The sequence below is a fragment of the Cibotium barometz genome, chromosome 29 (assembly GCF_041138505.1).
Source record: "Cibotium barometz isolate CiBa-2024 chromosome 29, ASM4113850v1, whole genome shotgun sequence".
Lineage (NCBI taxonomy): Eukaryota > Viridiplantae > Streptophyta > Polypodiopsida > Cyatheales > Cibotiaceae > Cibotium > Cibotium barometz.
Window position 1 is genome coordinate 54914071 of NC_141074.1, and position 24960 is coordinate 54939030.

The window sequence follows — 24960 nt, forward strand, 5'->3', positions numbered from 1 at the left end:
TATATAGGGTTTATTATTGCAATGGAAACAGTTGTTTCAAGTCCGACCAAATCTGATATCCTAGATTCAAGTGTGATACCTCGACCATCGTGCCCAACTATTTAATTTCTTATTGCCACCATCAACCCAACGCATACAACATACCCTTAGTAAGACTCGCTTCAAAATCGTCCGAATAGACGTTCAAGCCATTAACGTGGCATTATTAACATGGCATTTACTAACATGGATGTCCATCGAAAAACAATTCACATGACCTCGAAACGGACGCATATGATGTCCTCTCCGCCGAATAGATATTGTGTCCGACAAGACAAGGTCACCCATGAGATAAAATTGCAGAATTTCAAGCTCGAACCACTTACAGAATCTATTGCTCTAACCACAAGACCATCCAAACTCATATGAAGAAACATATCGACAAGATTCAAAAATAGCAAATCAAATAGCGGACACAACGACCACACAGCCTGCGCCAGTTTTTGAAGCCCCCTATTTACATTAATGTGCCAAGTAGAATGAATGCCATATGCACTCGGGGCCCTGTCCTTCATGTGTGCTCACTAAACCTCTGCATTACGTCTGAATCCAAGTGGCCAACCGCCAACAGGCAACAGATGAGGTGTGCCGTGCTAGTCGTCATCCTGTAGTTTTATTTTGCCCCTCATTCAAGGCATCGTTAGCGCTTGGCCATCACCTTGTTTCACTAACAACTATCGCAGCCTATCTCTGCTGCATATCGTAGTCCTAGCACTGAGTCTTATTAGAATGCCAAGCTCAATCCAAACAACCATCCATAGAATGAACGCAATAGAGTCTTGGAGATTTTATCAGAATGTCAAGCACAATTTAGACAAGGCGCATGGATGCACACAAGCACTGCCCTTGAAGATTCATTTATCCACGTACTAATATATCAACATATCAAGTATCAAGTATTTCAATGCCTCAAAAGGCATACATATGCACTTATAGAGATACATAGTATCACATGCTACATGCATGCATCACATCATGACTCAAATACCATCATGCTCTCACAGCTTTCTCTCTCTCCTATCAAAGCATTTAAGATCAAATATCATGTAATTGGATAAGGAAAGGATAAAACTAAAAAAATGCAGAACCTTCATCAAGGATAGTGCACATGCCTCTAATTGTTGACATATAATACTAAAATTGCTTTAACAATGCAGAACCTTCATCAAGGGTAGTGCTCATGCCTCTAATTGTAAGACATATAATAGTAAAAGTGCTAAAAAAAGAAGGGAATTTGAAACATATGTACATTGGAAATCAATCTAACCAAAAATTGTTCCTGGCTGCGCAGCGGCTGCACCCACTTGTGGCCCCTTGGCTTCTCTAGAGCTGAAGATGAAGTTGACACTATCCATCATGCTGCATCAAAAGAGGAGGGGTAAAGATCTAAGAAAAATGGCGAACATGGCTCATTATTGTGCTTTACAAGGCAGGTTTTGGCCATGGAATAGTTTGAAACAGGTTCACCCATGGGCCTCATAATACGAGACCACACACGGGTCCCACTGCCAGGCCGTAGACTGAAAACCTGGTCTCTTGTCACCTCTGTGTGCTTCATGGTCAACACACTAGCTTTGCCTCCTTTGAGTTGCCGAATTCCGCTGCAAGATGAGGTTCCTAGAGACCTCATTTGTGCACAAACACACACAGTTTCTGGGTTGCTGCAGGGCCCAGCCTTAATATAACAGGGGCTGGGCTTAATATAAGGATTAATCTATGGTATTAGCTGGCTAGCTGCTCAATGAATGAACAACTACAATAAACACAAGTATCACCATGCTCCCTAAACCAATTGAATAATTCCATTGCACTGGATTTCTAGTTCACAAGGCTTGTCCAAATTCTAGTATGCAAGGGCGGGAATTGTTGAGCAATTTGTACCATTCATCCACATCTGCTGCACACCGCTGATAGTGAGCATCATGATCTTCAAATGCAATTATCACTAGGAACAATCAGAAAGATTTTACCCGAACACGAAGGTCAACTTGGACTAACCTAAACAGTCGTACTCACAGTTGGCAGGTTCATCTAGGTCATCTTCTTCTTCGGAAGCCCAGCTTCGCCCCTTTATTTGCCGGCCACTCAAGGATGCCACCTCACTCACGGCATTACAGATGGCATGAGCATGTTCAACACTGTCCATTGTACCTCCACTTGAAGATGGTGAAACAAATCCTGCAATCCATATTAATGTCATTTTGGAGGTGCCATTTACAGCGCATGTTTTAATGGCAATTACAGACAGATCATGATGCCCACATATATATAAGGAGTTGGACGAGGACTTTAATCTTCCATAGTTTGTCCAAAACTTCTTGTGCTTTCACAAGTGCATCACAATTCGCATACATTTCTAGAAATGCATTGCCAACTGCAGCTTGCCAATCTGTCAACAGTCAAAGACTTGCTACAAATCATGCATATTTCCTACTGTGCCCAGGCATTAAATGAGTTGGACAAGAGGACTTGAATCTTCCTCCCAAGACGTCCCAAGCACATGCAACAGATTGTACATCAGAAGAGCAATATTGATGAGAGGTCAATGCAACATTGGCTTTTACTTAGCGTTAATCAAAGTTTAATTAGCAACAATTAATCATGCTCGACAGTCCATGTCACATTGGTATCAGAGCTTTATAGATTCCATACATCATTGACCAATAAAAATGAAGTATCCAGTGCAAGACAAGGTATTGAAACTCCTTAAAATCAGTGGCAAAATGCGATGTGTTTGACGAGAGGGAGCTGAATGTGATTCCACCCACATCATCACCAATATTCAACAAGGTACATGCATCTCAATTGCACACCACCAGTGCGTGAACAACATGAAATTGCAATCCCCAGATCAGTCCTCAAAAGCTTCTAAGTTGATGTTTCGGATCCTACCTTTGAGCTACGGGAACATGACTATTTCAGAAGGTTGATCGAAAAGCAAGGTTTCTCTGAGCCACACCAACACGACTGTTATAGGGGGCTAATGGTCAAACTAGCAGCATTCAAAGACAACTCACAGTGGACATAGAAAGGTGCGAACTGCGTCCCCCCCCCTCCCCCTCCTCTGCGCCTTCCTCCCCCTGCTGCGCGCCTCTCCCGGCCAGCGCCCCCCCCTGGTTGCGCCTCTCCTGCCAGCGCCCCCCCTGTTTGCGCCTCTCTTGCCAGTGCCCCCCTCCCCCCCTGCCTGCGCCTTTCTCACCAGCACGCCCCCGCCCTGCCCGCCCTGCCTGCTCGACCCCCCCCCCCCCCCCCCTGTTTTTCACTCTCCCCCCCGCTGTCCTCTCCGCCCCTTTTGCCTTCTGGTTTTCTTCTTGCCCTCCCCCCCGTTTCCCTTTCCCCTGCAGCTTGCAGCTTGCAGGTCCTTTTCCCCTCCAGGTGTTTTGGGCAGTTTGCAGCTTGCAGGTTTTTTTCGACGTGTTTGGCGTTTATTCTGGTCTGCCCCAGCAGGTGGTCTCCATGGAAGACTCCCCGTCATTCTCAACCAATTCTGGCCCATGCCTGGTCTTGAGCGTCAACAGTTATTACGCACGACAGTCTCTTCTCTCGAGGCGACTTGACTCTGGGTGGGCTTCTCATCTTCTGGGCAACGATTAATGTACTGCTTCATCCTATTTACACAGTCTCTAACACTCTCAGTCTCGCCTTGCTTGAAAGAGTAGATGTTTGCTACCGTGTCATGCTGAATCCCCATCAAGGAAAAAGCAGCAATGAATCTCTCTTCCAAAACTCGTAAAGAAAATTTGTCTGAAGCCTCTAGTGCCTGAAACCAAGCAAGGGTCTTTTCCTCAAGAGTGAGCCCAAATCCTTCAATTTGCGTATGCTTGTCAGTCACTTGCTCAGCTCAAACTGCTTGCCTAAATGCTGCTACATGGTCATATGGATCTCCTGACCCTTCGTACTTCTTTACCAGTTCTAAAGAGTTGATGGCCTTACTTGTCTTGAATAATCATAGGGCCTACGGCCTCTCACTCTCAGTGGTTCCTCTCTTTGGTAAGGTGGTCCATATGCATCCCAAATTGGTGTGGGTCCCCTATTACCTGCCTCACCAACCCCCTCCAAAGATCTTGTTACCCGCATTTCAGGAGGTGCATTTATGGGAGGCCGAGTTGGCTCCTCTACCCTCCAATTGTCACTGGTCTGCAAATTAGTGGGAAGCCGTCCAGCTCGAGGCCTTCTCCAAGATCTTCTACAGGGCAGCCTTATTGGCGAGCCAGGCTGGATCACGGACACTCAGCCTCTAGGTGACAGTTACTATCAGCTAGAGTTCGACTCCCTCAGGCGGCTACTCGAGTGCTGGCTCGGAGCCCCGAGCGTTCCTGGCGCGATGGAGTCACGGCTTTGACCCATCGACTGACCCGCTATCCGGGGCCACGGGCTTTCCAGTCACTATCTGCTTCCCAGGACTCCGAAAGGAGTACCTCCCTTTGCTACCGCTGTAGGGCCAGGAAAAATTTCCAATTGGATCGATTTCCAAGGTACAACCCTGCATTATTAGGCCTTTATGCTTTGTGGTTAAGCCATGAAAGTGTGTGAAGTTCTGCAATGTCCGACCAATTGTGAGCCAATTATTTCAGCTGTTGAATTCTGCATATCAACACGCCATTCAACAACATCTAGAGTGGCTCTTGTACTTGTGAAGTGATTCTACACATGTGAAATGGCATACACCTCCCATGGTTTATGGGTACATATTAAAAAAAAGAATGTTGATGTAACTATGCATGTGACCCTTGATGACTTCCTTCACTATGAGTAACCTGGTATTTGCCTAAAAGGCATCAAACGCTGACATATGGCTAGAATAAACTGTGAACCATCTCTTACGGAAGGCCAAGGCTACTGACGCATGGTAAAAAAACAAGAACTTTTAAAAAAGAAGAGAATGTAATTTGAGCAGATGCAACAACGATCGTTTGGAACGGTTGGAAGGAAGGAGACCCTTGGATTAGGGAGAGACGAAGGGAAGGGAAGGGGAGTATGAAGAGGAGGAAATGAAGGAGAGGAGCAAGGCCTAGAGGGAGAGAAAGGAAAGGCAATTACAAAAAATATCCTTTAAATTTGGGCTTTATTTTGAAGCGCAAATTTTTTCATGCTCAATTTGAAAGGTAAAATGCCTCAAGGAGGATTCTTAAGGTTGATTGCCTGTGTTTAGGCTCCCTCCTTTTAGTCCTCAAGAAGCCCATGTTAAAGCTCTTGAGTCTTGCGCCTCTCGATCCTCCTTGACACTTCCTTCCTCTATCTTGAGGTCCCCTTTGAGTCTATGCATTACCCTACCTCCCATGTCCATTATCACGAGCTATTATGAGTACAATGGCATCGGTGCAAGTTGCGCTTGCTCTGGTGGTGGTGTCCTCTGGTCATATTTACCTTGTTGTTGGCTATTCGATTTCGCTAGTTAATAGTTGTTGCGGAGGAATCTCGTTAGAACTTGGATGTATAGTGGGACAAGGCTACATATGATTATGTGAGATTGAAGGAGTAGAAAATTGCCACGTTGAAGAGAGTGCTTGGCTAATTGGGACACCAGTGGTGAGCTTTGTGTAGTGCTCGACGATCATGGCCAAGCCGCTATGGCAAAGAAAAGGATGGGAGCTCAATTGCCATTGCCACAATGGCACACTTGTCTCTTCATGTGTAGAGCATGTGGCACGATAGAGATTGTTCACACGGTTCCTGATGGCAACCCCCCATACGAACTATGCAAGACACGTGTGTGTGTGGGGGATGAAAACTCAAAATTGGCCAGGTATCGATGGGCAACACGCGATTAAATGAGGGATCAGGAGGGCCGCAGTCATGGTTTTTTGTGCAAATTTATGAATATTTGAACATCGTTTTTGGGTAGAGAAGGGTAGCTATCGGCCCACAAGTTTTCAAGTCTTCTGAGGTTAAAGATATATAGGGTTTATTATTGCAGTGGAAACAATTGTTTCAAGTCCGACCAAATCTGATATCCTAGATTCAAGTGTGATACCTCGACCATCGTGCCCAACTATTTAATTTCTTATTGCCACCATCCACCCAACGCATACAGCATACCCTTAGTAAGACTCGCTTCAAAAACGTCCGAATAGACGTTCAAGCCATTAACGTGGCATTATTAACATGGCATTTACTAACATGGATGTCCATCGAAAAAACGATTCACATGACCTCGGAACGGACGCATATGATGTCCTCTCCGCCAAATAGATATTGTGTCCGAGAGGACAAGGTCACCCATGAGATAAAATTGCAGAATTTCAGGCTCGAACCACTTACAGAATCTATTGCTCTAACCACAAGACCATCCAAACTCATATGAAGAAACATATCGACAAGATTCAAAAATAGCAAATCAAATAGCGGACACAATGACCACACAGCCTGCGCCAGTTTTTGAAGCCCCCTATTTACATTAATGTGCCAAGTAGAATGAATGCCATATGCACTAGGGGCCCTGTCCTTCACGTGTGCTCACTAAACCTCTGCATTACGTCTAAATCCAAGTGGCCAACCGCCAACAGGCAACAGATGAGGTGTGCCGTGCTAGTCGTCATCCTGTAGTTTTATTTTGCCCCTCATTCAAGGCATCGTTAGCGCTTGGCCATCACCTTGTTTCACTAACAACTATCGCAGCCTATCTCTGCTGCATATCGTAGTCCTAGCAATGAGTCTTATTAGAATGCCAAGCTCAATCCAAACAACCATCCATAGAATGAACGCAATAGAGTCTTGGAGATTCTATCAGAATGTCAAGCACAATTCAGACAAGGCGCATGGATGCACACAAGCACTGCCCTTGAAGATTCATTTATCCACATACTAATATATCAACATATCAAGTATTTCAATGCCTTCAAAGTTTAATTAGCAACAATTAATCATGCTCGACAGTCCATGTCACATTGGTATCAAAGCTTTATAGATTCCATACATCATTGACCAATAAAAATGAAGTATCCAGTGCAAGACAAGGTATTGAAACTCCTTAAAATCAGTGGCAAAATGCAATGTGTTTGACGAGAGGGAGCTGAATGTGATTTCATCCACATCATCACCAATATTCAACAAGGTACATGCATCTCAATTGCACACCACCAGTGCGTGAACAACATGAAATTGCAATCCCCAGATCAGTCCTTAAAAGCTTCTAAGTTGATGTTTCGGATCCTACCTTTGAGCTACGGGAACATGACTATTTCAGAAGGTTCATCGAAAAGCAAGGTTTCCCTGAGCCACACCAACACGACTATTATAGGGGGCTAATGGTCAAACTAGCAGCATTCAAAGACAACTCACAGTGGACATAGAAAGGTGCGAACTGCATCCCCCCCCCCTCCCCCTCCTCTGCGCCTTCCTCCCCCTGCTGCGCACCTCTCCCGGCCAGCGGCCCCCCCCCTGGTTGCGCCTCTCTTGCAAGCGCCCCCCCTGTTTGCGCCTCTCTTGCCAGTGCCCCCCTCCCCCCCTGCCTGCGCCTTTCTCACCAGCACGCCCCCGCCCTACCCGCCCTGCCTGCTCGACCCCCCCCCCCTTGTTTTTCACTCTCCCCCCCGCTGTCCTCTCCACCCCTTTTGCCTTCTGGTTTTCTTCTTGCCCTCCCCCCCGTTTTCCTTTCCCCTGCAGCTTGCAGCTTGCAGGTTCTTTTCCCCTCCAGGTGTTTTGGGCAGTTTGCAGCTTGCAGGTTTTTTTCGACGTGTTTGGCGTTTATTCTGGTCTGCCCCAGCAGGTGGTCTCCATGGAAGACTCCCCGTCATTCTCAACCGATTCTGGCCCATGCCTGGCCTTGAGCGTCAACAGTTATTACGCACGACAGTCTCTTCTCTCAAGGCGACTTCACTGGTCTGCAAATTAGTGGGAAGCCGTCCAGCTCGAGGCCTTCTCCAGGATCTTCTACAGGGCAGCCTTATTGGCGAGCCAGGCTGGATCACGGACACTCAGCCTCTAGGTGACAGTTACTATCAGCTAGAGTTCGACTCCCTCAGGCGGCTACTCGAGTGCTGGCTCGGAGCCCCGAGCGTTCCTGGCGCAATGGAGTCACGGCTTTGACCCATCGACTGACCCGCTATCCGGGGCCACGGGCTTTCCAGTCACTATCTGCTTCCCAGGACTCCGAAAGGAGTACCTCCCTTTGCTACCGCTGTACAGCCAGGAAAAATTTCCAATTGGATCGATTTCCAAGGTATAACCCTGCATTATTAGGCCTTGTGGTTAAGCCATGAAAGTGTGTGAAGTTCTGCAATGTCCGACCAATTGTGAGCCAATTGTGAGCCAATTATTTCAGCTGTTGAATTCTGCATATCAACACGCCATTCAACAACATCTAGAGTGGCTCTTGTACTTGTGAAGTGATTCTACACATGTGAAATGGCATACACCTCCCATGGTTTATGGGTACATATTAAAAAAAAGAATGTTGATGTAACTATGCATGTGACCCTTGATGACTTCCTTCACTATGAGTAACCTGGTATTTGCCTAAAAGGCATCAAACGCTGACATATGGCTAGAATAAACTGTGAACCATCTCTTACGGAAGGCCAAGGCTACTGACGCATGGTAAAAAAACAAGAACTTTTAACAAAGAAGAGAATGTAATTTGAGCAGATGCAACAACGATCGTTTGGAACGGTTGGAAGGAAGGAGACCCTTGGATGGTAAATATGGCACAAAGTCGAGTGCTAATGCAGAGATAGATTTCCTATTTAGGCATGGCTAATCAGAATGTAGATGCTACTTCTCTTGGAATGACAGGCTAATGCAATGTGATAATGTATGGAAAGAATGGCACGTTCGATGCAATAAGTCGGACAATTGCATGTGCTATCTTGAACATTAAGAGCTGAGGTAGATGAGCGACCAAAGAATTTGCAATAACTCTGTGTGTGTCTCTGTGTGTGTGAGATATATATATATATATATATATATATATAGAGAGAGAGAGAGAGAGAGAAGAGATAAGAGGAAGACAGAGAAAGAAAGAAAGAGAGAAAGAAAGTTATATTTACGTCTTACTAAAAGGCCCGATGGGCCTATGAGACAAAAGATGAGTACAAGTATCCATGGAATATCATCCTCATGGAAAACTGGAAAGGAAATATGAAACAAAAATGAAGCTGAAACTGGAAACCTAGTAACTGAAGATGAGTCCTAGGTAAGAGATAAATGCAGTATGCTGTACAGTATACAAGAATGAACAATGCATGCCGGGATAGCTTGCTTTTGCACATTTATGCAGATGATATAACCCATCCTTATGTGGTCAAGCAAGCCAAGCTCAAGTGGCAGACTCTACAAATAGGCATCTGGGATGCTCTGGAGCGCTTTTGCCCTAGGTCCGACTGCCACTAATCGCCCTCCAAACCGGCGCCGAAGTTCTCACGAGCACGGGAAAGCAGCCCCTACAAGTCTTCACCATCCGGATTGTTTCCGGGAACATCTGAGGTCTTGGAGGAGCCCGCATCTATCGTCAGCGTGGCCTCATTCCTCAAGGGCTTCAGAGAGCAGTTTTGGATGGGACATCCTGTTTCTCTAGGAACATCACCTCCCGACAGGCAAAGCGAGATGTTGCGGGAAGATTCTCCCGAGTAGGAGCCACATGTTTTGGTCTGCAGCTTTTGGCCCCTTGGGCAATCAGGAGAGAGTGTGCATCTCGATCAGCTTCCAGATTTGATCGACTCTGGCACTCCTCCTTGGATGAGCTCAGTGGATCATTCTTAGAGTTGGGGACTCTTGCATTGGTTTCCTCAACTTTTATGCCCCTTTGATTGCTTCTAAAACCAAGTGCAACGCTGAAGAATCGCTTGTGGGAGTTGTCATGGAAATGAAGATACTTTAGTACCTATGGAAGTCTCAATTCAAATTATTATGTAATGTACATAAGAATCATTTGTGAGAGCCAAACAGCTCAAGGGAGATCTCTATGAGGTATCTCACGGCCATACCTCTGGGGATCCACTGAAAAACCTCAACTGGACACCAAGTCGGAGTGGTCGTAGTGGCCACCTTGAAACCTGTCACGTAGGCTGTAACGCCTGTGTCCGACGGCGGCAGACCGGATGGCCAAGGACGTGGCCAACCGGGGTTCAATGGGAGAGGACGCCCATGCGGAGTCATGGGCGGCCAGGCTAGTGTGGACACGGCAGGCCACACACTATATAGCCTGGGGGATGAGGGGCAATCCTCATTCTTCCTCTATGGTTGGGTGGTGAGCCAAAGGCCGTCCCCTGCTGTGGTAGCGCCCGTAGCGGCGTTACGGGTATCTAACACTGGTATCAGAGCGTCGGTTCGATTGGGTCGTCAGGGTCCGCGCGTGACCGGGGGACCGGAGCCCACTGAATGGTTTTCAACCATTCAAAATCTCATCCTTATCTCCACAATGGAGTGTGTGGAGGGAGGCAGCCATAATTGAAAGGAAGAACTCTCTCTCTCTCTCTCACTCTCTCTCTCCATCGCACACAACAAAGCGAATTGCAAGTAAGCATTTCGTTTTTTTCCTGCTTTGAAGCTTGTCTGTGAAAAATGGTGGAGAGACTGTAACATGAGTGCCGCTGGAGCCTACATTGTGCAGAGGGGGGGGGGGGGGGGGGGAAGAATGCTGCTGTGGGCATTGGCCTACGTTGTGCAGCATAGTAGCGCAGGCTTAAACCTACGCTGAACAAAGGAAGGCGTCATGCTAGACCACCGCGCACGTCGTATGTCGTGCTGTCAAAACGATGCACGCTGGTCTCCGTTAGCCGCCAAGGAGAAGCTTGCTGTGAAGGACCCTCTGTTTGGGGGGGGCGAAGAGAAGCTCAGGCGGCCAGGAAAAGCTCAGGCAGCCAGGCCATACCCGGCCAGCCAGGCCAGCACAGCCAGCGCGGCCAGCGTGGTGAGCCAAGCGGCGGCGACAGCCAGCCAGCCAAGCCAGCGTAGCAGGCGGCCACCAGAGGAGAAAAAAAAATATTTATTTTTTTAATATTTTAATTATTCATTTTTAATAAAATTAAAAATGAAAGTAAATTCAACGGATCCTCTCTCTCGGCTGGGGAGGGATAATCCTGGCAAGGGATAATCCGAGTGTTTCAGGCAGAGCCTCCCGAGCAAATTAATTTTTGTTATGAGTTGCAGGCATTTTTTCTCTTGGATCGGAGCATTTTTTTTGAGTTGCAGGCATTTTTTTCTCTTGGATCGGAGCATCCCAGAATGGCGACGCTTGTAGAGGCTCGCAGCGCAACACAAATCGACAAGCGACCGTAAAGGGGGGTGACTATTCTCTCTCCACCACTGCTCATTTTATTAGAGTTTTTTTTGTAATTTCCGAGTTCTCTCATTGTTTTTTGCAAGAATTAAAGATGTCTGCTAGGCGTAGTGTGTCCCCACCGCCTTCTACTTCTCTAGGGTTTTCAGGTCTCTTGTCCTCGGTCGCGGGTTTGACCCCGATCGAATTGTCAGGCCGTACACGCCCGACCATTGTCCGGTCCGGAGTGCGCACATCGATCACGCGTGATCCGCCAGCGCCCTCCTCGTCTATTGATCCCGCCTTAGGACCCAGCGAGCCCGCAACGGCCGCATTGGCAGATGACCCCTTTCTGGCCGATGAGCCAGAAGACATGAACACCGACGTCACCGAGGGAACCGAGAAGGACCTCTTCGATTATGACGACGACGATTATGACCTATTGGACCCTGCCGACGTCCTGACAGAGACGGAGCTCTCTAGTGGACTTTTTAAATATCTTAATGCCAAACTAAACAATATGGGTAAAGTCCAGGCTGACTTAGTCACGATGCTACATAGCATCTCCACACGGTTAGATGCACTAACAGCCGCCTCGGCTAGTACTCCGACTCCTCGTGGTAGCCGAGCTCCTGCGGCACGGGTGAGTGTAGCCTCGCCAGTGGTTGCAGGAGTACAGGCTGATGCGTCTGCGGGGCCGTCCGTAGCGACAGCTTCGTCGTTATTAAAAGACTTAAAGCCGCCTAGTTTTGGTGGCGAGGAGAAGGAGAGAAACAAGGACTCGGTCAATATGTTTCTAGCAAAATGGTCAGATTTGCACGCGCTGCGACAGCAGCCTAGCCGTATACAGCCCGTAGAGGCTAGCCTCTCATTAACCGGCAAAGCGTACAAGTGGTGGATGAGTTTGACAACTCATCCTGCCACTTGGACGGAGTTTGAAACGATGTTTCAAAAAGAGTTTTTGCCTGTTAATGAGGCAGAGAGAAGCTGGAAGTTATGGAACAAGTGCTCGATGGAGAACCAGTCCCTAACTCAGTACATCTCAGACTATAGGGAGATAGTACTCAAGCTAAAGGGAATCGATGCATTCCAGACATTGCGAGGCTTTAAAAGAGGCCTCAAAGATGATTACCTTGAGTACGTAGAGCCCTTACAGCCTAAAGACTTAGCAGAGGCAATTAAGTATGCGAGAATATTTGATGACATCAAGCACCGTAGTGCGCGTGGTGGTTCTAGTAGGGCCGAGGGTAGTGAAAAGAGAAGGTCAGGTCTTAAAAGAAAAGGGTTCCGCAGTGATAAACAAGGGGATAGGACGGACCAAGAAGGACAGGGCGGTCATTGGTCTAAAAAACCGCAACCATCCAAGAAGAAAAGAGACATCGGAATCCAAAAGAAAGAGCAGTATATTAAAGCGCGAAAGGAAAATCGCTGCTTTAATTGCAATGATGTAGGGCACACGAAGGCTGAGTGTCCAAACCTAAAGCCAACACGAGGGCAACGAGCCTAAAAAAGATGGTAAATCCTCTAGGCAGTTGCATACAGTGCAGAGACTCCCTCTCAGTTCCGCAGAGTTCAGAGAGGTGACAGTGTGTCATTGTGATGAGCATCACGCTTGTTCAATGACACCAGCGATGTGGCAGCCTACTGTAGGTCCGCATGACATGGTGCGCATGTATGGCACCATAGGTAGCCGTAGAGTCACAGTTTTTATTGATGATGGAGCTAGTCACAACTTCTTGAACTACTCGTTAGTCAAGAAGTTGGGGTTGACTGAGACCCGGAGTGATCATGAGTATACTGTTGGCCTAGCCAACGGATATGACAAAATGGTATGGAATACCGTAGTATTGGGGGTCCCATTATCTATGCAGGACTACGAGGCTCCGCTTGACTTTCAGGTCATGCACTTAGCCAGAGCAGACGTACATCTAGGCAGAGAGTGACTGTATGGCTTGGGCCCTAGTCTAGCTCGGAATTACTTACATAATACGCTATGTTTTGAGCATGGAGGTAGAGTCATTACCTTGCAGGGCAACCGTACTATCCCAGCCACACCACTTATTTCCTCCATGGAGCTGTGTACAGCGGTCCGCAGAGACCAGATAGCAGAGATATATGCTTGTTACCCTCTTTTGAATTCTGTTTCCGTAGATGAAACAATAATTGATGTTTGCGTAGACAAACAAGGAAAACAAAATGGCCTTGGACGAGACCCACTGTTTGAAAACCCTGTTTGGCATGCATGTGATTCAAACAAGAAAAAATCCAAGGTGAAAGAGACATTAAAGAAAAAGTACGTAGATACTTTAACGAATTTATTAGAGGAATTTTAGGATGTTTTTCCTGATGATTTACCATATGGTTTACCACCATCTAGAGAAGTAGACCATGGCATCGAAGTTATGCCAGGATCAAAACGTATAAGCAAACCTGCTTATAGATTAAGCCACTCCGAGGCACAGGAGGTGGAAAAACAATTAACGGAATATTTGAACAAAGGCTTTATTCGGCCTAGTTCAAGTCCATGGGCATCGCCTATTCTTCTAGTAAAGAAGAAAGACGGATCTATGCGGATGTGCATAGACTATAGGGCTCTTAATCAGATAACGATTAAGAACAAGTATCCAATGCCACGCATGGATGAGTTGTTTGATCAACTCTATGGATCGAGATACTTTACAAAAATAGACCTGAGATCAGGATATCATCAGGTTAGAATTAAACAAGAAGATGTTGCGAAGACAGCATTTAGGACCCATTTCGGGCATTTTGAGTTTTTGGTTATGCCATTTGGGCTAACCAATGCTCCAGCGACGTTTATGACGTTGATGGACAGTATTTTACGTCCATATCTGGGAAAATTCGTAGTAGTTTTCCTAGATGATATTCTTGTGTACAGTAAGACACAAAAAGAACACATAGAGCATTTGCGTCTCGTGTTCGACTGGTTGCAAGAGCACAAACTATTTGCAAAGAAAAGCAAATGTGAATTTTTTGAAACAGAAATTCACTACCTTGGCCATATTATATCCGCTGATGGTACGCGGATGGAGCCAAAAAAAGTAGAGGCTATTCTTAAATGGCCAGCGCCGAAGAATCTCGAGGAACTGCAGATTTTTCTTGGCATGTCGGGGTTCTACCGACAGTATGTGAAGGACTACGCGAAGATCGCAGTCCCGTTGAGACTGACCAGTTACGGTCAAAAACTAAAAACATTAGTTGGGGGGAATCTCAATAGAAGAGCTTTGATAAGCTCAAGGTGACGGTAGCAGCTGCACCTGTTTTGACTATTGTTGATCCAAATGAGCCGTTTGTTTTGGAAACAGACGCTAGTAATGAGGCCATTGGGGCCATACTTATGCAAAGGGGACGCCCAATTGCATTTGAGAGTAAAAAGTTAGATCGTGCGTAGCGTAACTACTCGGCTTATGAGCGAGAGTTACTAGCGATAGTTCATGCACTGAAAAAGTGGAGACACTATTTATGTGGTGCTACTTTTGAGGTCCGGACAGACCATGAAAGTCTGAAATGGCTTTCAAGTCAAAATGAACTGAAGGGTAGAAAAGCTCAGTGGGCGGAGATTCTACAGGAGTTTGACCTTCAGATACGTTACCAGAAAGGTAAGTATAACGTGGTGGCAGATGCACTTAGTCGCATGCCACAGATTAATGAACTTAGTTTCACAGTCTTCAAGAATGATTTCTTGGAGTCACTACGTGGTTTATGTGAGCATGATCCATCTTTTGCAGAGGTCTGGCGCGCTGTACGCGTACACTTCTTCACAGACGCGACCACCTCCCTCGTTGGCACACGGATTGCTAGTCCGGAGAGACTGGCCGAAGGTGCAACGGGAAGGGAAGTGAGAGTTAGTTCGGAGAGACTAGCTGTGTCTTTTGGGTATAGTTTGGAGCCGGAGAGCTCTGACGTAGGCCCTTCATCACCTTTGACTGCCACGGCTTCAAAGGGGAGTGATAAACTTCGTCGAGGGGAGAAATATACTAATTACTCCATTGACGACGGGTACTTACTTTACAAGGGTAGAGTATGTGTACCAATTATTGGTGACTTTCGGGTCCAAATTCTTAAAGAAAGTCATGATAGTCCAAGTGCAGGTCATCCAGGGATTCAAAAGACCTATGCACTAGTAAAAAGATAGTTTTATTGGCCTAGTTTGTTTAAGGACGTCCAGACTTATGTGCTGAAATGCAGTAAGTGCCAGGTCAATAAACATGAACGTCTTAAGGTTGGAGGACTACTCCATCCGCTGGAGATTCCTCAAGAGCAATGGGAAAGCATTTCCATGGATTTCATCACCGGTTTACCCAAGACGAGTCGAGGGAATGACTCGGTGTGGGTGGTAGTGGACAGGTTAACTAAAATGGCAAAGTTTATCGCCACGAAGAAAACTGTTAAAACGCCAGAGTTGGCAAAACTCTTTATTGAACATCTCTACAAGCTATATGGCCTCCCTGCAGATATAGTGTCGGATAGAGATAGAAAGTTCAACAGTCATTTTTGGAGGGAAGTCTTCAAAAAATTGGATACTACTCTGAGTATGAGTATGGCAGATCATTCGGAGTCTAATGGTCAAACTGAAAGAGTTAACCAAATTCTAGAGGATATGTTGCGTTCTTATGTTAGTAAGAAGCAATCTAATTGGGAAGAGTACTTGCCCTTATTGGAGTTTGCCTATAAAAGCTCCAAACACTCAGCGACTTGATTTACACTATTCATGTTACTGTATGGATTCCAGCCAAGATCTCCGATGGCTGTAGACCTAGAAAACGAGAAGATTCAATCTGTCAAGGATTTCCTTGAAGATATGAATGATATGCTCAGAGCCGCACGTGAGAGCATTCATAGCGCTTAGGATCGCGCTAAAACTTATGCGGATAAAGGACATAGAAAAGTGACCTTTGCAGAAGGTGACTTTGTATTCCTCAAGGTTCCTGCGCAGTCAGAAACCATGAAAACGGGTAAGTGTGATAAACTTTCTCCGCGATATTGTGGTCCTTTTAAAATCCTTAAGAAGATTAGGGACGTAGCATATAAACTTGAGTTACCGGAGAGTTCTCAAGTCCATCCTGTCTTCCATGTCAGTAAACCGAAGAAATCAGTTCACGGGTTAGAGAACGCAGTTTCTCCAGAGATTTTGGTGGACTTGATAGAACCACCAAAGATACCACATGAACCTGAAAAGATTCTAGAGTATCGTGACAGACAAACCCGACATAAAGTGTACCAGGAGGTACTTGTTAAATGGACAGATAGGAGCTACTTGGGAACGCCGTAGTGCAATTTCCAAGAGGTTTCCCCAGTTTGTTTTCGAGGACAAAAACTCTTCTTAAGGGGGGGGTAATGTCACGTAGGGTGTAACGCCTGTGTGACCGACGGCAGACCGGATGGCCAAGGACGTGGCCATCCAGGGTTCAATGGGAGAGGACGCCCATGCGGAGTCATGGACAGCCACGCTAGTGTGGACGGCAGGCCACACACTATATAGCCTGGGGCATGAGGGGCAATCCTCATTCTTCCTCTATGGCTGGGTGGTGAGCTAGAGGTCGTCCCCTCCTGTGTAACGCCCGTAGTGATGTTACGATAATCTAACAAAACCACAGGACTTGTATCAGTTAAGAAAGCCTCGGAAGCATATGCATAGATATTTAATTAAAAGAAAAGAGAAATTTTTTATAAACTTATTTTTATGCGAAAAGAAAAATTTTCATGATAATTGAGATCCAAGTAATTAAATGATAAAAGAGAAATTTTTGGTATATTAAAATAATGGATTCTTTTATTTAATTTAAAGAAGAATTTTAAACAAATTTATTTTATGTATAAGAAATTTTTAAGTGATAAAAGAGCACTTCTTATGATATTCAAAATTCAATCATTTAAATATAAAAAGAAAAAATTTAAGCATATTAAAAAAATAGATATTTGTATTTAATTAAAAAAAGAATTTTTATGGTATTTTAAGTAGAGAAAAGTTTAAATTAAATTTTGGTGACAAAAGAGAAATTTTCACCATAATTTCACCTAGAAAATTAAGGTTGATAATAAAATTGGTAGAAAGAATATTCTTACATATTTTATGTGGATAAATCACTAAATTGATATTTACCCAAAATCATATTAATGAAAGAAGAGTATTTTTATAAAAACTTGATATTCTCGTATAGAACCATTTCTTAATTTATTATGGTTAGGAAGTAATGAAATTCATAAAGTCAGAATTTTTCTTATAGTTAGAAGTACAGTAGATGTTTATCTGGAGAAAATCTTTCGGAATAAAAAATAAAAGTAAACCGAATAATTTTGGTTAAACCATGACTGTAAGAATGGTGGCCAATAAACTACTTGCCCATCTCTCGATCTGAATCAAGCAAAAATCTCGTGATCAATTCCAATTCTTGATACAAAGAATAGACTACCGCTGAATTAGCGTAGTTTTTTCTTAACTGAAATCACGAAGAATCTAGTTGAAAATTCAGTCAAATGATGGGTAGATTACCTTGATGAGAGATCAATGACTCTCATCAAGAAAATATGGATTAAGAAAAAAGAGTTTTGTGAAACCAATCTCCTACTGGGAATTCTACTTGCGTAGAACCTCTGTTTTTTTTTTAAGGACTGTTTTACGTCAGAATGATGGAGGAAGCATTTGGTATGTGTTTAACTAAGAAGAGACTCGTTGCAACAGGTGGCGGGGAGTCGTCGAGGGATGTCGCTCGCGACAAATCTTACCGAGGTCTTGACCAACCTCATATGATTAAAATGGTGCGCTTTCGGTACAATAGGCGAGGATCGAAGAAACGGTCCCTGAGTGAAGTGCTAGGACACCTAAGTAGGATCCTAGAGGATTCTGACTAGGTGATGCACTGGCTCGCGGTTGCTAGGACACCCATGCGTACTCGAGGAAGATACGGATGAACTGAAAAGAATTACTTTTGTGAATTGAATTTTGATATTGGATCTCGTTGGTTGTCTAGCTGGTCTTCAACGGAGAGTCCAGATGATAAATCTTTGTAAAACAACTGACTCAATATTTTGAAGGATTATGATCAGTAATACTATGATTTCATTGAAAGATTTTTTTAAAGCCAACCACCTGAATCTGTTAAAATGGCAATTTCATATTGGTATGACTACTTTAAATTTTACTTGAACCGCCGGTTAGGGAGCATGGGAACTCTTTTCCTCGGTACCCGGGTAAAATATAACCAAATTTTTATGAAGGAAACCCACGAATACAATGGCGGTTGGCTCACCCATGGGTCGGTTCGGGTTAGGCTGAATCGGGGGATTCATGCATACAAATAGTTACGATTAAGTTACGTTAGTTAGATTAAGTCTTAGGAAGACCCTTGTTCTGTGTGGGAAGGAATCAGGGACTGTGCATCGCTAAAGGAGGAAAAAAGCAGTGATTCTGTGGACTAAGTGCAAGTCTCTTCCGTGATCTGACTATGTGACTTTCGAGTTCGGTTGGATTAGTTTGGTTAGTTAAGACCTTGACTCGTTAGATCAATTCTCCCGTTAGATGATTTTCCTGGTGGAATCGCATGTGCCTTCAGGGTGAGGGAAGTTTTTTCGAGCTCAGTTTCGGAGGACCCACCGGGCTAGTCTCTTGTCCGGATATCTTGGGCGAGGCCCCGAGTGTGGATCGTTGTCCCGCACGAGAGACTGACGCTGCTTCCATTGCCAGGGTCCTCGGAGGGGGCATCACGGAGGGGGCGAGGATCTCAGAGCTCGTGTTAGAGCTTTGTTGAAAGCTAATAGGAAAAAATGAATTCTTATAAGAAATTTATAATAAAAACTCAAAAAGAGCATTTACATATTGTAATTTCATTCTTTAAGCTTCATTAATAAAAATTTTTAATCAAAGAATTTAGTTTTATAGATGGAAGTTCTATGCTTATCCAGTATTCCCGATCTCACACAGTTCACAAGATATGATTGCTTTCGTCTTCGAGCATATTATCTCTTCCGCTACTACAACTCGAACGAGCCGAGCCAGACTCGCAAGCCATTTCGAGGATTTATATTTCTCAGACCAGCGAAGAGATGGTAGCACAAGTGGTTTGCAGGGCAGTACGTCCACGCCTCTTGTGACCAGCACGTGATGCTGTGGAAAAATATCTCGTTAGCCATGATTCTGATGAGACTAAAAGTGATTCATGGTGTTATTTTATATGAACCTCGCCTCGAGATTTCAGACTTTCCTACCATATCTACAAACTTCTTAGCTGCTTTATTCCAAAAAGGATAAGATAGCTCCCTTAGCAGTGAGAGAACGTTTGTATCGGGGCATGTCTGTAGCCCCAGTATCGCTGTCTTATACATTTCTTGAGAAGATTTTGACTTTGTGAAGTTGAGATACTATATGTATATATTGTAACCTTTATATAAATAAAGAAATGTTTTGTGAAAAAATTCTCTATTATATAAGTGATTGTTTATTATATGACGAATTGAAGAAGCAAGATTTATTACTCAGACATTCGTCACATATCTCCAATAAGATCGTTTATCTTGTTTAAGTAATTATTTTCCGAACCTCTTAAGTCTTAGGATCTTGTTGACGAAATCAAAATAAAAATTTAATAATGTATCATTTTTGAAAGAATTATGAGGCGAGTAAATTGTGGCCGACAACCAGATCCTCTCACTGATTGTGGAAGAGCTTGACCCCGACGTTCGCAAGGCTCTTCTCAGAACTCAGCCAGGACCCTTCAAAGGTGAAGGAGAGAACTTGGGCGAGACTGCGGAGAAGTGGGTTAAAGCCATGGAGGAATATTTTGATGTCACCGGATACAACGAGAGGAGCAAAATGGCTCTCGCTAGGCTGAAGATTGTGGAAACAGCCAAGGTAGCATGGAGAAACCATTGCGACACTAACCATCTGGATAGGAATTCCCAATCCTGGAATGATCTCAAAGCTTATCTAAGGAAGAGATTTTATCCCCCCAAATTTTTAGAAATAAAGATGAATGAATTCTTAGAGCTTAACCAAGGGTGCAAAACTATTGAGGAATATCATCAGGCATTTGCTCTTCTCCTCAATTACTCACCACCGCGCTAGACGAAGAGCAACTTATGGCCAGGTTCATTTGGGGAATAAATGAACCTTTAGACATCCTGGCCAAGAATGCCAAGCCAGTTTCCATGGCTAAAGCTGTACGAATGGTGAAGGACTTCGCCAAAGCCTTCATCGTCAAAGTCCCGCCAAAGCCAGCTCCCTCATCCCCTTAAAGAAATTCCAGACATCGAGAAGTTCTTCCAACTTTCCGCCTCCAAAGAGACACCAAGGTCCCAACCAGAATCTGGAGTCCGGAAGTTTCAAGAATGAAGTAAGGCCTTTTCCTTGAAGCTCTTTCTTAGGAACTCCGACTCTTTCAAGAATGTAGAGGGAAGAGCTTCGAAGTGAGAAGAGGTGCTTCGGATGTCACGGGTTTGGGCACCAGATCAAAAATTGCCCATCTCTTTCTATGGACCAAGGAAGCCACGGTCCCAAAGTTCAGAGACAGACTCCTTCGTATGGATTTGCACGGAGTCTCTTGAGGGCCTGGGAACACCTTAGGCCGGCACTTTTTCAGTCACCTTCCTCGATCGATGAGGACAGTCCACTAGTGTGGAACCTCCTCCTTCTCACTCCCAACGGACACATGATGGGAGCACGGCCGCATCTTTCTGGGGGCCTTTGAGCACCAGCCCAGCTTCTTCCCTCAACAAGTGGTTCTCCTTCCACAACAGCTTCCCTCCATGGATTCAAGGTTTGACAGGGAGAGAGATGATGTGGGCAGACATCCAATCAGCCATCCCACAGGACTCCTGTCCCGGATCCCCTGCCTTCCCAGTGGCTTATGGCCTTCACTCGACACAGGATCTTGCTAGCGGTCTCCGAAGTGGGCGAGAGGACTATGCTCCTTTCTTTCTCGGTAGTAGGGGAGGCTCGCAGGATGCAAAGAGTCGCCTCGTCTCTGGAGTACCAGTGCTGCTTTCTTCAGAGGGTGACAGTCATCGGTTTTCATGGGCATCAGTGGCATGTTAACCATCCCCCTAGTGTAGTAGAGGCGAAGGACACGAGGACACCTGGACACTTTGGACTTGGGCGCGGCACCCCCTTCGCCGGTTGCGATGGGACCCAAGGGAGTGGTTTTGGAGGGACCCCTCGACCGCCCCAGCATCCCATTCTTTCAGTACTCCACACGGCTGGGGAGAAGAATTCAGTCTCAAAGGATTGACAACTTTCCTATGGCTTGCGCTGCACAACGGACTGGCAATTGGAACTTGGCTGGCCCACAGTAGGCATCCTCCTGACTATCCCTGGTGCAGTTTCAGCGAGAAGACTCAACACCATTGTCTAAGGGATTGCCTAGAGGCCTAGCAGGCTTACCAAAGAGCTCTGAGGATGGTCTTGGTGGGTACTTCTGACACCTTGACCGTCACTTGGGGTGCAGTTGCATGGGCAACATCTAGCGGCACGGCACGTAGTAGGATTGGGCTAGGAGCACAGCACTTCAGCTCTCTGAGGAAGCTCTCTCCAAATAATTTCTACCCCGGATTTCTCCTCAACGGTTTGGAACCCTTAAGATGTGAGCATTGCAAGTTGCCTCATTGCTTGGCACATTTAGCGGGGATGCTGCAGGGAGGCCATGGAGTAGTGGCCCACTCCCCTTGTAGAGGCGGTCCGAGCAGTTTGGCTAGAAATCATCCACACCCTTCATGGTCACTGGGAGCGACTTTAGAGAGATTTAGACAGCATGGAGAAGCGCTGCAAGACATTTTTCCGGATCTGGCACCCCGGTCCCTTCTTCTCTCGCGAGACGAAGGGCAAGGGCATTCTTTGGTATTATAGGCCTTCCGTTTGCCCCCCGCCCCCGCCGCCCCCTCCCCGCCCTTCCCAACTCGTTGTACGAGAGGTAGCTATTAGAGAGGGAGCTCACAGGCTATGGAGGCTCATAGATTGAAACCATGGCTTATGGTGATAAAGCAGTCGCAGTGAGATAGAGAGAGATAGTGAGAATTAGAGAGAGAGACTATTGAGCAAGTACACGACTCAATGATAATGATGTCGATTGATTTCTTCACATGAGTACAATACTTTTATAGATTCCAAGGTACAACTCCTGACATCATTGCTTATGTCACATCACATAAATATTTAGATATTATTGTGACCCCTCTAAGAGGTGGTTCACACACAAGTGTTCGCACCTCATTTAGAGTCGGTTCACATACACATGCACAGGTAAGACCTTGATTCCCAACAATCCTCCCCTCAAGGGATTACTCCATAATGTGTCAAAGATGAATCTAGGCACATGGTTGCCGGTTTTCTTAGACAAGGATAAATCACATGGCTCTAGTTTCACAAACCTATGGGATCCGATGGATAGAGTACACATAGGATCAGGTCACAAACTCACACACTAAACCAAGTATATGCCAATATTTGACCAACCAAGAGATATGACCAATCCAACAAAACCCCCTCAAGGACTATCTCTCCTACTATTGTGTGCAAGGGTGTCACTTGGGTAGGGACCTTCCTCAAGAGATATCTCTCCTCACCTGTGTCATGAGTTTTTCTCAAAATGGTGAGTGGCCCTACATGAGAAGGTCAACCAAGGAAGAAGAACCACAAACTCATATTCATAGCACGACTCATATTTGAATAGTACACAACACATAACTACACAACACATAACTGAACACAACACAACACACAACTTGGATTTTAATAAGCCGGAACATATTCACAAACACAACACACTTATTTTCTCACTTGTCTTGGCAAGTTCGAGAGCCCAAGCTGACTACCCACACTTCACATGACATTGCGTACTCATATAGGCCGCAGATACACATGACATTGCGTATTCATATAGGCCGCAGATACAAAACATGTAGCATTTTTTTGCACAAATTTGTGGAATCCATGATATGCTTTGATTTGGGAAGGTCTTAAAAAGGAATGTACCACTGCCAGTGTCTAGTCCCGCACAGATGAAGCCCAGAATTTAGGGTTTTCAAAAAATTAGGGTTTTTTAATTTGATGATACAAGGGGCTATAGTAATGCTTCAATGCTTGTAATGCATCATCAATTTCAGAAAATATCAAAGTAATTAAGTCTGATTAGGCAGGAGTTGCAAAATTTGAAAAGCTCCAAATTGATTTTACCTCTTGATGCTTTTGATGCAAGCTTTCTCCTTCTGGGCCTATGACGACGATGATCTCGCACTCCTCTTCTTTCTCCTTTCATTTATGCTACTGCATAGATGAGATGCTAGCGCAGGACTATGCACCACCTTCGTCGACTGGTACTTCTTCACAGATCCGCCGCCTCCCCTTCTTCTCTTTCACGCACTGGTCTGGTTTGCTGTGCATAGAAGCAATGCGAGTGTCTTTCGTGGACGCGGCGCACTGAAAATGAAAAGGCTTTTAATAAGCCTTAATTATAAGGATAATAAAAGATTTACTAAAAAACCTTTAAGCCTAGCGCATTCACGATGGCGGGCTGGCATCGTGGACACAAAACGGGGGCGAGCAGCTATATGTGCAGCAACAGCACGTGGCAGCGCAGACGGGAAGCTCTTCACGGCAGCTATGGTGCAGGCTGAACGAGTGTGGGTAGACAACGATGAACTAGGGCTTAGTCACGAGGTAAGCTAAAAGATACATTTACATGAAGGTAAAAATTTAATTATTTGCCTATCATATAAACATTAGTAACTTGAGTAAGAACATCATTTCTATCATAACAATGAGATTAATGCTTACTTGAAGCAAAAGGACACTTCACAAAAGTACCATAGATGTTAATATTTTATTTTCAAAAGAAAACAAGGTATCCTATCAATAATTTGAGAAATATAGCAAAGTTGGGTTCTAGGGGCTTCATGAATCAGTGGAACATATAGTAGTTATACCATGTTGTTTTGTCATAATAAAACAACATCGATTTTTTAAGCATAATAGTGGAATAAGCCAAATCAAGGATTACAAATTGATGAGATAGTAATTAATATCATAGATTGAACATGGAATAGAGTCGAATAGTAAACACGAAAATTGAATAACCAAGAGACCCATAACACCAAAGTTTTTAGTATTTCTATATCAAGGTAATTAGCTAGAATATAATAAAGAAAAGTCAAAGTTTTAATAAGGTAATTACTTATCATAGAATAAGTAAAATATTTTTTAAAAAATTCTCTGCAACATATTATGACAAAACTAATAAAAATGTAAAATTATAAATAAGAGCACTGGTGCTAAAATAACTAGATTTTTTGTGCAAATTTAAATGTAATGCATAAGTTTTTGGATTACTTTTCTCCAATAAAATTTTTTTAGATTACTTTTCTCCCATAAAAAAAATATTAAAGGAGTAATTAGATTAATGTTGCTATCATTTGTTGATTGCACTATTTTAGGGTCTGACGTGGCTTAAAAATATGCATCAAATCTCAAATTTTTCATTGCAATATAATGATGGGTTTGGTGTATATATATATTTCACACAAAATTAGGCCAAAATAATATGGGTTTGTGTATATACATATTTACACTGATCATATCACACAAAACTAGGCCATAATATTTTTCCGATGTATCATCTCTGTATTATCTTAAGGAAGAGTTTCACAAAGCTGCCACATGGTAAGAATTTGGAGGTTCGGAGGAGAGAAGGAGGTTTGGGTAGAATTTGATTTTGGAA

The 24960-nt window shown here is 44.5% G+C and overlaps 1 protein-coding gene across 6 annotated transcripts; it reads right to left on the bottom strand.

The window, feature by feature from the left end:
• Positions 1–1258: 1258 nt before the first annotated feature.
• On the bottom strand, positions 1259–23900 carry LOC147622376 (uncharacterized). Of its 6 annotated transcripts, XM_086823720.1 has the most exons (4): positions 23749–23888; positions 23421–23663; positions 2056–2217; positions 1259–1966 (listed from the first exon to the last, which is right to left on the bottom strand). In XM_086823720.1, exons 2-4 carry the CDS (start codon positions 23500–23502, stop codon positions 1863–1865), a joined length of 348 nt encoding a protein of 115 aa, XP_086679846.1. In that variant the 5' UTR covers positions 23503–23663; positions 23749–23888; the 3' UTR covers positions 1259–1862. The 6 variants fall into 6 exon arrangements, with proteins under 6 accessions (XP_086679846.1, XP_086679845.1, XP_086679849.1 ...); XM_086823719.1 differs by having other exon boundaries at positions 23421–23900; XM_086823723.1 differs by having other exon boundaries at positions 1259–1936; positions 23421–23898.
• Positions 23901–24960: the final 1060 nt, after the last annotated feature.

Excerpts from the sequence above, each read along its gene's own strand:
- LOC147622376 (XM_086823719.1), bottom strand. The coding sequence starts at position 23,502 with ATGAAAGGAGAAAGAAGAGGAGTGCGAGATCATCGTCGTCATAGGCCC. Across the intron at positions 2,218-23,420 it reads TGCATCAAAAGCATCAAGAG|GATTTGTTTCACCATCTTCA; the intron begins GTAAAATCAATT and ends TATGGATTGCAG. Across the intron at positions 1,967-2,055 it reads CCTAGATGAACCTGCCAACT|ATCATGATGCTCACTATCAG; the intron begins GTGAGTACGACT and ends TTGCATTTGAAG.